Source organism: Odocoileus virginianus, chromosome 9, assembly GCF_023699985.2.
Source record: "Odocoileus virginianus isolate 20LAN1187 ecotype Illinois chromosome 9, Ovbor_1.2, whole genome shotgun sequence".
NCBI lineage: Eukaryota > Metazoa > Chordata > Mammalia > Artiodactyla > Cervidae > Odocoileus > Odocoileus virginianus.
In genome coordinates this window covers 37,406,723-37,420,133 of record NC_069682.1, presented here as the reverse complement: position 1 = coordinate 37,420,133, position 13,411 = coordinate 37,406,723, and the positions used below count along the sequence as shown (strand labels likewise).

The 13,411-nt window shown below is 42.9% G+C and overlaps 1 protein-coding gene across 2 annotated transcripts in view; it reads right to left on the bottom strand.

Moving 5' to 3' along the window:
* XRN2 (5'-3' exoribonuclease 2) overlaps positions 1 to 9,089 on the bottom strand; it is a 61,974-nt gene extending 52,885 nt beyond the window's left edge. Inside the window, exon 1 of one of the 2 annotated variants that reach the window (XM_070472237.1) lies at positions 8,921 to 9,089. In XM_070472237.1, coding sequence (XP_070328338.1) covers positions 8,921 to 8,995 — 75 coding nt within the window. In that variant the 5' untranslated portion in view covers positions 8,996 to 9,089. The remainder of the gene's footprint in view (positions 1 to 8,920) is intronic. The other variant, XM_020878357.2, reaches the window with a different exon arrangement.
* Between the last annotated feature and the right edge of the window lie 4,322 nt (positions 9,090 to 13,411).

Below are 13,411 nucleotides of genomic sequence, written 5' to 3'. Positions count from 1 at the left end.
ATATAAAGACAAAAGGTCAACTTAATGAGGGAAAAAAAAAACAAGGCCCACAGAAAGGATTGATGAAACTGTGGTACAACCATATACTGGAATGTCAGACAAAAGTTAACATTCCAAATGTACAAACGTAACAAAAAGTACAAATGTCACAAAAGTAACATCCAACTGGATGGTCACAAATATATCTTAGCCAAAATAGCGAGGTAAAGAAAAACACATACTCTATACCACTTACAGAAAATTATAAACAAAGTGCTAGGCCTTGTTCAGGGATGAACAGGGATGTAGTGAAAGCACAGAGAAGAGCGGATGAAGGATGAACACCAATCTCAGGACAGTGGTGATCCTTGAGAGGGGGAAGAAATGAAATTGGGCTTCAATTTGCATTTCTAATTGGGAGAAGTGGGTGTCAAAAAAAGAGGCTGGCAGAGTTCTGGGCAGACACCCTGTGAATCAGGAAAGAGGGGCTTGATTAGAAGCAGTGAACCGGAAGGAAAGCAAGTCAATTTTAGAGGTCCATCAGAGAAGATCGTCTGATGACTCCCAAACAAAAACAAGCTCTATAAAGGCAGGAGGCTGTGCCACTCCACTAGCTCTACACTCAAGGTCCCCACTTCCCTTCCTCCTGAACCAAGCAGACACCACACGCAGGAGAATCCAGACCCACTTTATTTATGCTTCCCAAGAAGTCAGACAGTAAGTATTTTCGACTTGACCTATGACCTCAGTTGCAACGACTCATTTCTGCCTTTATAAAGTTAAAGCTCCCCTAAACAATATGGACCTGAATGAGTATAGGTGTGTTCCAATAAAGTTTTATTTACAAAAACAGGAGATCGCTGGCTTGCTATATTGCAGCTTTTCAACAAATGCTGAGTGTAGATGATGAGTTTCCACTTCCCCTGCCTAGAAAGCAGAGCCTAGGGAAGAAGGTGTAGGCGGGTCCTCATTTTGAGAAAAGAGCTCCAGGCATTCCCAACAAGAAAGCACACATTTTCCTCTTGGGAGTTCTAAAGATATCTTCAACACATTAATTACATAAACCTAGAGTTTCTTTCTTCAGGAGAAGATTCTCAACAAAGGAACTCACTCTTCAAGAGCCTGGCCATTAAATACAATGGGAGTTTATCTGCTGCTGGATTCGAGAGATTCTTAATCAAAGAGTAGCTACAAGGAGAGCTACTCTGAACAGGAAAACCAATTCATCTCAAATAGCTTTTCGTTATCTTTGGGAGTTTCCAGTAACAAACTGAGCACATGCTGCAGCCTTCCCTTTCTATCCCTGGTCCACGTAGAAGACTAAAAACATCCCACCACGAGTGCAGAGCTGTGCTGGGAAACCAAGAGGAGAACCGTCGGTGACTGGTAAATCACAGGGGATGCCGAAATGTGGGAAACTAGTAGATCTGATCAGAGGGCGTGCCTCAAACACGCAGATGTGGGAGAATCCGAGGGCTCCGGGCCCAAAAGGGGCTCACGTAAGAGCCTCTGGAGGACCCAGAAGCGGCAGCAGCACGAACAGCCCAGCCAGTCAAACCCAGTACTCTCGCCTCTGCTCACTGGCTCAGGCCCCAGGAAGACCAGGCACCTTGAGACAGCTATTCCAAAAGACACGGGTGCTTGCGGCAAAGGGCAGTCAGCACCCTGGCTGATGGAAGGCTGGCTGTCAGGGCAGTCCTACCCCGCAGGAAGCCCACTTCTCCACGGCACGGGGCGGGGGGGGGAAGAAGAGCTATCTGCATCCCAGACAAGCCTGTTTCTGCACAAGTATGCCACAGAATCAAGTTAAAGAAGGTATGTGAAAAAGTAAAGATGGTCCACACACAAATAGTGACTCTCTATAAAAATACACTCCACAGGTTTTAATGTAAAACCCCTAAAATAAACTCCACACCGACCTGTTGTTCTAGTCAACCGTATACGACTTTCTGGCTCTTCACATGTAAAGTAGAAACCCCGACTATCAGTAATATTTAAGTAAATGTATTTTTGTGTAAGCCTGCACATATTTCACAGCAGCATAAAGAACCCACCTGCAACACAGGAGACAGAGGAGACTGGGGTTTGATCCCTGGGTAGGCAAGATGCCCTGAAGGAGGGCATGGCAACTTCAGTTTTTGGTCTGGAGAATCTCATGCGCCAAGGAGACTGGTGGGCTACAGTCCAAAGCATCACAAAGAGTCGGACATGACTGAGCAACTAAGCGTGCAGCATGGGCAGACACACAGAAGAATCAGGACTCGTGCCTGAGGTTCCACCGCAATGAGAGCTCCCTCCGTGTAATGAAAGTGAAGTCAAAGTGGCTCAGTCGTGTCTGACTCTTTGAGACCCCATGGACTATACAGTCCATGGAATTCTCCAGGCCAGAATACTGAAGTGAGTAGCTGTTCCCTTCTCCAGGGGATGTTCCCAAACCAGGGATTGAACCCAGGTCTCCCACATGGTAGGCAGATTCTTTATCAGCTGAGCTACAAGAGAAGCCCAAGAATACTGAAGTGGGTAGCCTATCCCTTCTCCAGGGGATCTTCCCAACCCAGGGATCCAGCCCAGGTCTCCTGCATTACAGAAAGATTCTGTACCAGCTGAGCCCCAAGGGAAGCCCCAGAATGCTGGAGTGGGTAGCCTATCCCTTCTCCAGCAGATCTTCCCAACCCAGGAATCGAACTGGGGTCTCCTGCATTGCAGGTGGATTCTTGACAGATAAGATATTGACAACTTGGTTTTAGATTTCCCTTAAAGCAGCTCAGAACTTCAGAAAGGACTTACAAAACACAGGTGATATTTGGGGGAGAAAGGGTCACAAGGCTACTGAAAAATTTAAATTACCGTATTCTGGTTAAAAATTCAGGCCATAAATTTTGATACAGTTGCCAAATAGAACTTCATATTTTTAGTGATTAGTACTTTTTCACGTTGTTTGTCAGCTCTCCATTTTTATATGGTGTCAGTCAACAAGGATTACTAATTACCACCAGAGTTTACGGAAGACTTAAAATGGGACAGGCGCTGTTCTCAGGACTTTTACTCATGGATTATTTCCCTCTCTCCTCACAACAACCCGGTAAGGTACAGAGCATCTCACTTACTAATGAGAACACAAATGCTCAGAGGGGTTAAGTGGTTTTCCAAAGTCATACTCTGTCAAGTTCAGAGACCAGGATTGAACTCAGTCATCTGAATTCAGAGCTGGTACCTTAAGCCATATGTCAGCGTGCTTACTTGCAATTTCACTAGATTCAGCATGAACTTAACGAACACCTGTAACGTGCGCCAAGGACCACAGCCAGAACTACAGGGGACACACAGTATGCCGATGTGTGAACCTGATCTTCACTCGCCCAGAGAGCATACTGGTGAGCTGGGCTGCCAGCATGACGGCATGAGGACTTCTGCTCACCTGCTCTCCAGCTGAACTAGTGAGACTCTTTTGAAAAAGACAAAAGCATTTAAATTTAAAGCCTTTGGAAACAGTCTGGAGGCAAAGAGCAATCTAGTCAAGAAAACCTTTGAAAGTTCAGAACTCACTTCATTTGTGACAGAACGTTGAGAAATTCACACCCAAGGGCATTCTCAAGAATGGGGTAAGTTGTGGTAAAAAAGAACAGAGAAAAGAACCAGGGACCTGATGAAGATACAGCTTAGACCACAGACTTGCTTGTCTGCGGGAGAGAAGTGGCGTTTAAGACAGCTGGGAGGAGCCACCCTCCAGCTGGGGTTAGAACAGATAGATATCAGACATTAATCTCAGAGGCGAAGGCTTGCAGGTGTCACTCCATTAGTCTATAACAGACTTCTATGGAACACTCCACTCAACAGACTGTATACATTCTTGACTGCATCTGCAACATTCTCTAGGATAGACCAATAGCTGGGCCATGAAACAAGCCTCAATAAATTTACAAGCATGAAAGTAATTCAAAGCATGTTCTTCAACCACAACAAAGTAAATAAAATTCGAGCTCAATAACTGGAGAAAAGTTGGCACATTTGTAAACATGGGAAATTTAGCAACACACTCAGGAATAACCAATGAAGAAATCAGAAGGGAAATCAGAAGATGATTTAAGATGAATGAAAAACAAGATATGACATATGAAAACTAATATTGTAAAGCCCAAAAGCAGTGTTCAGAGGAAAATTTATAGCTGTAAATGTTTGTATTAAGAAAGATCTCAAGTCAATTACCTAACCTTCCAACTTGACACTGGAAGAGCAAAACAAATCCAAAGCAAGCAGAAGATAGAAAACAGGTATGAGAGAAAATGACACAGAGAATAAAAAGGACAATTTTCTAAAAAAATCTATGAAACCAGACTTCCCTGGTGGCACAATGGATAACCCACTTGCCAATCCAGGAGACCCGAATTCGAGCCCTTATCCCGGAAGATCCCACGTGCCACAGAGCCACTAAGCCTGTGGGCCACAGCTACTGAGCCTCTGCTCTAGAACCTGTAAGCTGCAAGTCTGAGCCCTTGCGCTGCAGCTACTGATGCCCAGGTGCCAAAAGCCCGAGCTCTGCAACAGCAGAAGCCACTACAACGAGAAGCCCACACACCACAACTCGGCAAAGCCCTCATGCGGCATCAAGACCCAGTGCAGCCACAAGCAAATAAATAATCTATGAAACCAAAAGTCAGTTGTTTTACAAGATCAACAAAATTGACAAGTCTGACCAAGAAAGAAAAAAGCAAGGTGGGAAACCTAGATTTCACTGCAGGCAAACAGCACAATTCTATATGATGCAACGCTACTAAGAACTAGACACAAAAATATCTCCACTTTTACTTGAATATATAAACTACCAAAATTAACTTATCAATCGGTGCAAGGCATTATTTGAAGCTGTTAACTTGGATTTACTGACTCAATCCACACAACCACCTTATGTGGCGTACATACAACTGGTCTTCTTTATTCACGAATTCCAAATTTGTGAACTCATCTGCTCACTAAAATTTTGTTATACCCCAAATCAATATTGTTGCACTATCGAGGTCATTCACAAACACAAGCAGAATGGAAAAATTTTGAGTCCACCAACACACACACACTCCCAACTGATGTTAAACAAGGCAGCACTCTGCCCTATGTCAGCTCTCATACAGAAATGACCAGAGCACAGACTCTAAGAATCGGGTTATGAAATACAAGAAACTCCAGTTTGCTTATAAATACGGCATTTAAAGGTTTCCAAAGTCCTGAAAAAAAAAAATTGATACACGCTAAACAAGGATGAATCCTAAAAACATTATGCAAAATGAAAAAGTGAAATACACCAGACACAAAATAACAAATATATGATTCCACTTACATTAGCTCTTAGAATAGGCAAATTCATAAGACAGAAAGTAAGTGGCAGGGGAAGCACAGAATTGTTGTTTAGGTGAGTACAGAGTTTCTATTTGGAATGATGAAAAATGTCTAGAAATGAATAGTGGTAACCTGGCAAATTAACTCCCACGTATATAAAAAACAGTACACCATGACCACATGGGGTTTATTTATCTGAAATGCCAGATTCATGTTAACATTTAAAAATCAATGTGATTCACTATTTTTTTTAAAAAAAAAAAAGCTAAAAAAGAGAAAGCATAGCATAAGAAAACTATAACATAAGAAAAATCTCAGTGACCTTGGCTTTGACAAAGATTTCTTAAACATAACACAAAAAGCAGTAACACAGAGAAAAAAGAAAGCAGGCTTTACTAAAATTAAAAACTTTTGCTCCTTTTTGCATGAAAAAGGAAATCACAGATTAAAAGAAAATACTTACCCAAAAAAAAATCAATATGTAAAAAACTCTCTAATTTGGTAAGACAAACCATCCAACTTAATAATGGGCAAAAGGGACTTCCCTTGTAGGACTCTCTGCTTTCACTGCTGTGTGTGGGGGTTCAATACCTAGTTGGGGAACTAAGATTCCTCCAATCTCATAAAAGGAAAAAAAAAAAGTCCTTGCTCTTAGAAAAGGGGGGGAGGGGAGATATGAACAGATACCCAACTCAAGAAGATATATGGAAGGCAAAAAGCACCTAAAGAGATGCTCAGCATCATTTGTCATCAGGGAAATGCAAACTGAATTCACATTGCCATAACACCGCACTAGAATGGCTACAACCAGAAAGACTAACCACACTCAGTGCTGACAAGGAAGTGCTAAACCAGACCTCTCATACATTGCTGTTGGCAATGAAACAGTACAGCCTCTTTAGAAAACAGTCTGGCTAGTTTTTTCTTTTTAAATAATCAAACACCAACATACAATGCAACCACTTCTCTAAAGAAATGAAAGCATTACGTCCACACACAAAGATGTGTATACCAATGTTCACAGTTTTTCTTAATAGCCAAAAACTGGAAATAAATCAAATGTTCACCAAAAACTGGAAATAAATCAAATGTTCACCAATCAAATGTTCACCAAATGTGAATGAAAAGCAATCCGATGAATGAAAATCAAAATGTAATATATGCGCAACATAGAATACAATTCCAAAATAAGACGTGATATTCACTACCTTGGTTCTGGTGATGATGATGTCCATGCATGGACACATGTCAAAATGTATTAAATTGTACACTTTTAAAAAGTGCAGCTTGTTCTAGGTCAATTATACTTCAGGGGAGGAGAGAGAAAAGAAAAATAAATCAACTAGCAGGACCAGTATTCAGAGTTCAGAGGACAAAGTAAAAGGAAAACAGGAAAAAAATAAAAAAGCATTCCCCATAACTACAGAACACAAGCCTCCAGACTCACAGTCAGCCAAGCACTGATGAAAAGGAATTAAAATTAAAAAAATTAAAAAATCTGTAACTAGGTACATAGTCACACAAGCTTTTATTATTAAGGATAAAGCTCTTTTTAAAATTCAGAAAGAAAAATATATCAACTACAAAAGACTGAAAGCAAAAGAACATAGAAATTAAGACTATGAACTTCCTGGTTTTGACAGGCTCTGACATGCATTAACCACATGACCATGAGTACATTACTTAGACCTCCTGTGCTTCAGTTTTCTCATCTGTAATAAGCAGCAAGGGGAAGAGAAGAAATAGTTATGTGGTTGTTATGGGGATTTAATAAATTCATCTGTGAAATGCCTAGTACCTACTAAATACTGCATAAGTGTTAGTCAAATAAATAAACTGCATTAACATTCACCTTTTCATCAACACTTTTGGATGACAAAAATCAAAAGAACAATGCTTTCCAAGTTCTGAGGGAAAGCAATTTTCAAACTCAACCTCTGCCTAGCTAATGATTACTCATGATTACAAGGGAAGAATGGACTTAGAAAACTCACACACTACAACAGCACTTCTTAAGAACTCAAGAAAGAACAAAACCCAAGAAAGATGATTAGAAAACAGTACCTCCAACTGCAGAAATTTTTAAAATATCAAGAAGCAGCTTTCCAGCAAGGCTACAAAACCAGGTGCCACAGCAGCAAAAATACAGACTTCAAGCAGTCTCCAATTAGAAAGAGGACTTGATAAGAATATCTGATATAAGAGTCTGAATGGGGAACCATGTACAGTGGAAAACAGGCAACAAAGAAAAAGACAAACGTAGCAGAAAAGAAACAGAATCCTAGTACACAACCTAGATCTACACAGTGACAATAATCACCAATCCTACTTGATTTTTCAGCTTTTAAAACAAACTTGTATAGCCAAAGCCCTGACAATTTAATCCTGGATGCCAACAAGGCAAAAAGCACAGCTGACAAGCTTGGGATGAGTAAGGACAGCAGGGGTAGAAAAGTTAATACCTAACCTCAGCATGTGAAGAGTCAAGGGGTACTCTGTAAAGGAGACGAAAAATAAAAAAAAATAATAATAAATATTACTTAACGCTTTAGTTTATCAGTAGAAGAATAAAGGCACTGATTAGTGGGTGGGGTAGGGGGGCGGGGGCCTGTACAAGTAACTACTCCTAACTCAGCTACAATTCAGCAGATATATCCAAAAGCAATACATCAAACGTAACCATGACATTCAAGAGATAGAACCAAAAATAAGTTTAAAGCAGTTATCCCTGCAGAGCAGAAAGGAGGTAAGATATACAGTTAATAAAAGTTTTAAACGAAAAGAACATGAGTATTGTTTTCAGCTTCTCTTTGAGAAAAACAGGCGGTACTGGAAATTTCATCAGAACCATCAGTTTCGGTTTCTCCTCGGACAGGAACTAAACAAGATCAAGATCTCACACTGAATGAAGCGTGGAGACCCATCTACCTGTCCAAAACAAACAAACAAAAACTAAACAAACAACCTTTCCCCCCTCCCCCCAAAAAACCCTCACTAGCCTAAGCAGAAAGTTCCCAATGTCGGCTGGGCACTTCATTCAAAAACAGGGCATCGTGTGTTTCCCTGAACCTCCAAATTGAAACCGGACGGAGAAACCCGGAAACGACCAACACGAAACGCCAAGAAACCAACAGCAAAGAGGCATAGCACCGATCGAGCGCGCCCAGGAACCCTGAAAATGTCAAAAGCAGGCTTAGCCCAGCAGTCAGGCAACAAGAGAGGGGCCCCTTCGGGGACTTGAGTGCTGTCCGAGACCTTCCCGAGGCGCTGCTCTCCCCGCGCGACCCCCTAACACGACAGCGACGGACTGCCTCTCCCCAAGCCGAATGCCTCTCAGGCCGGCCGCCCCGGGAGGAGACAAAGCCGTGGGCGGGGTCTGCCGCCCGGGAACCCGCGGGCAGCGCAGGGGTGGCCCTTGCGCCGCCCTAGACGCTCCCGGGCCCCGAGTGCGAGCGCCCGCGCCCCCGGCGCGCGTCGGCCCGCGGCTACCGGGGAGGCAGCGGGTGCGGGCCCCGCGGGCGGGCGGCGGGCCCCCGAGGACCGCGGCCTGCACGCGCGCCGGGGGGAGTGCTCTAGGCGTCGGCGTGGCGGCCGCCTGGCGCCCCCTCACCTTCTCTTCCACGCAGTTGACAATGATGGACGGGTACTTGCGGCTGAGCCAGCGGAAGAAGGCCGGGACTCCCATGGCGGCGGCGCAGCTGCGGGCGGCGGCCCGGCCAGCGAACGCGCGGTAACCAGAGAGACGAGCCGCGGCGGGCACCGGCACTTCCGCCCACGTGCGCCCGGCGACCGGAAATGAGGTCATGGCGCAGCCGCCGAGGGAGAGCAGGAAGGAGGTGCCGGCCGGGCGGGGCGGGGCCGGCAAGGGGCGGGTCTAGTGAGCAGGCGGCCAGGAGCAGTCGCCCGCGTGACTTTTCTTCCTCGGCCGCGCGGGACTCGGATCCTCCCCGGCAACCGGCGACCCTCGGGGGGAACCCTGCGTTCCAGGCTGCTCCAGAGGAACCTTGGCGGACTGGTTTTCTCCCCACCTCGATTCATGTAGAATCTAAGCATCCACACGCACTCGTTACTTCTGCTTCCTGCTTTCTCCCGATTTTATGCCACAGTATGAATCTAGGTTAGCAACCGTTTTTTTGTTGTTGTTGTTGTTTTGTTTTTAAAGTATTTTGCACTGATGACGGCTGGTTTGCATAAACAACTCACTTTTCACTGGTTGTAAAATGCAATGTAGCATGTAATTCAACCTTCCAACTACATTTATGAGTGTAAAATAATTGCTGGTGTCACTTTCCAGCACTTATTTGCAAGTTTACACTGTGCTAAAGCATTGGCTAGGGCATTACCAAATTTGATCGTCCCTTGGGCCTTCTGAGGATGCTTTAATCATCTTCCTGTAACAGATGAGAGGCCGGGATAGAGGGGGCTTAAGTCACTTACTTATTCACACCGCTTCTGTTTCAGTCCAAGTAAAGATCATTTAATACTCTGTCCTTGCACTAACAGGATACTTTTATCCTTTGTTTCCTGATGGCTTCAAATACATTTTTTTTTTCAACATATAAGAAGGGAGGTGTGGAAGAGGAGGTATTTATATTCATTTGCTCAAGTCTGGAAGTCTGTCTCCCTGGAATCCCCTCCCGCCTTGACAAATCATACTCAATCCTAAAGGCTCACCTCAAGAGGTATCCAGGGAAGCATTTCTCCCTGCCACCTGGCAGTATTCATTGCCCTCTTCTCTGTGGTCTGATGCCACTTTGTTTAAGCCACTGATGTGGAAATAAGAGAAATGGTTAGCCCATATTTTACCTAAGGACAGTCAAAACTATTACCTGGAATTATGTCTGTGGTGAAGTCCCTCCTTTCTCCTAGAAAGAGCCCTTCCTCAAGTATTTGACTTCCCTGGGCAGTGCTATGTTCTCATAGGCATACACATGTGGTAGGCATTTGGTATGAGGATGGATAGCTGAGAAAGCTGAGTCATTGAGAATCCTTGCCCAGCGTTTTTCAACTTCAAGCCATAAGGAAGGTGAGGCAGCACCTCCTCGATGGTTGAGGCTGAAAGATCAGAATGGGACTTATTGCCAGTCTGCAATGAGAGAAGCAGAGTTAGTCCCTGGTTTCAGTGGGTTTCGAGTACAGCTAAATCCCTCTCCCTGCAGTTTGGTTGGTAAACCTGTCCTTTATTTCCACGTGCCAATAAATGATCCTTTTGCCCTAAGCTGTTTGGAGCTAAGTTCCTCTCCTTTGACAGGAAAGACTCTTTGTGCCAACTCAAATCCTGCGTGTTTCCACTTCCCCTCTTCTCCATAAATTTTTCGCAGCACAGAGCCCAAGGCTTCTGCCAGCTCTCGTCTTCCATAGCTCTCCTTGACTTCTAATGCATGGTATTGCATCTTACCTTTTTCTTATCACATCTGTAAATATTCTCTTTCTTCTAATATATCAGGATAAGCTACGCTTTGCTGAGTTAATAAATGATGGCTGAAATCTCATCAACTGACCATTAGTGTGGTTGAGCTTCCTCCAGGGCTGTTTGTTCTTCACGTGGTGACTCAGGGATCCAGCTGCTTTCATCCTGCCGTTCTGTTAGCTCAACACGTGACCACCACAGCCACTACCAAAGGAAGGCAGGGCAGGAGGGCTGCCCTGGATCTTCTGAAGGGCTAGGCTTGATGGTGGCTTACATAATTTCTCCTCACATTCATTTGACCAGATTCCAATCACTTGGCTCCCAGCTGAAGATGAGATTGGGAAATACCGTTAGGAAATATTACCCAATCTCGTCTTTTGGAGTACTCAGTAATAGAAAAAGGAAACAGGATTGGGGAACACTGCATTGTCTCTGCCACACTCCTTAGTTAAGTTGCAAATCAAATTATTAAATATCTATTTAAGGTCCACAGCCTTTGCTGCCTATGTGGGCACCATTAGCAAAATAAATCATTGTCCTGCTACCATCACTTGTCTTATCCATCACTAACAAGGACAAGGTACAGCCACAGCATATGAAATAGATGAAGTAATTAAGTCACATTTTGATGAATAATAAGCCTCATACCAAAACTCTCATTAAACATCCCAAATGAACTGCACAGACAATAATTGCTACAGACATTTTAAAAAGATACAGATCTAGTCATCTAATGGGGTAGTCAGACATGATAGAGAGGAAGTAGAATGACAAGGAGTCTTGAAATCTTGGTGAGATTGGGTTGGAAATGAGGTGTGTGTGGAAGAAGACACTGTAAGTTCCCTGAGGCAGGGATGTGTCTTTATTGATCTTGTGATGAGCATCCAGTAGATTGTCAATATTTTCAGTGAATGGAATTTTGAGAGTGGTAGTTCTCAAAATGTGGTCCAGGAATCCCTAAGATCCCAGAGACTCTTTCAGTGGGTCCACGATGTTAAAACTTTTTCTAATAATATTAAGATGTGATATGGGGGAGTTCCCTGATTGTCGAGTGCCTAGGACTCCAAGCTTCCAATGCAGAGGACATGGGTTCAATACCTTGAGGAACTAAGATCCCGCATGCTGAATATCCAAAAAAAAGGTGTGATTTTCTGTCTTCACTTTCATCATCCAAGTGTATAAAGTATATAGTGGTAATTTCTAGAGGCTATTGATGGGATCTCTCAATGAACTGACACTCAGAAGCAGCTGTGGCAACCCAGTTGTCTTCTATTAAGTCAGACACTGAAGAATTTCAAAAAATATAAAACAGTGCCAATCTCCTCACTAATCTGGGTTTGGGAAAAATAGTTGTTTTCATAAGCATGTTACTTCTGTTAGCATGTTAAAGGCTTCTTATTTTTAAATGAATTAATAATTATTTATTTTAGCATTTTAAATGTTCTAAAATTTTCTCAGGTTTGATTTCAAGCATGGTAAATATTGACAGGTATTAATTACCTGAACAAAACCTCTTTGGGGTACTGGATGAGTTGTAAGAGTATAAAGGAGTCCCAAGGCCAAACACTTTTTAGAACCTCTATCTTAAGACATAAGAAATGGAAATAGAATCAACAAATTTCTGCTCTTAGAACCCAATACAAAGCTACTTTTTCAGATTTTTAGGATTTTGATACATTCGGATCTTGTCTCAAATGCTCCTTGCAACACAGCCCAATAGGCAATCATTATCACCAAGTGTAGTTTACAGGTACAAATGAACATGACGTTGGTGAAAGCATGTTTGTTCCTATGCAGTCCTGTCCTGGCTGAACTTCAAAATGCAGCTCAGAAATGTACATAACTGAAAGATGCATTTGTAAGTCCTCCATCTGTACACATTGCTGAAGGCATCCAGAAAGATTATTTCCCTCTCAACTTTCTCCGTCTGTGCTCACACCTTAAGTTAACCAAAGACATTAAACAATGAGCATTGTACCCCAAAGTGTTGAGAAAGGGAAACTGTAATGAAATGACTTTAGGGTTAAATTGCATTAATTGGACTACATTTCTGTGGCCATTTTAGAGCCTTTTTGCATGCCCCATCTCTCAATTTCTCCAACCAAAAAAAATCTTTTTTTTTTTTTTTTTTGCAAGGCCTCAGATACTTTTGGAATTGATGTTGTATATTTGTAAGTGTGACACATTGTGACTGACATTTTTGCAAAGTGTGGCTGGCTATACGTAGTTTGGTTTCAAAGAACAGGATTTGACCAAAACCACAAATTTAACTCATACTTATCATTACATGGATTTCAGTGACAAATCCCACACTCTAAAACATAACCCCAAACAGTCAAAGTCCACTAGAATGTGATTTGCTTATAAAGCAGGTACAAGACGTTCTCAGTCAGCACCGTGAAAGGCTTCTTCTACATTTCATTCCATAAAATGACATTTGAGAAGATCCTGGCAGATTTCTGTTTAAGGCCACAGGTTATATCGTCTCCTAAAGCAAAAGATGGGACACTGACAGAAGGCACATGTTTCAAGGAGTCAAATGGTAATAATTCCCTCTGGGGGTGTAAATGGAGAAACTGCATGGAAAACGCCTCGTTTCAAGGATAATAAAGTGTGAAGCACTCAGAAGTGTTGAAGGTACAACCTCAACCCTACAAGCTGATAAGCAGGCCTAGACTTTTATTTGTAGTG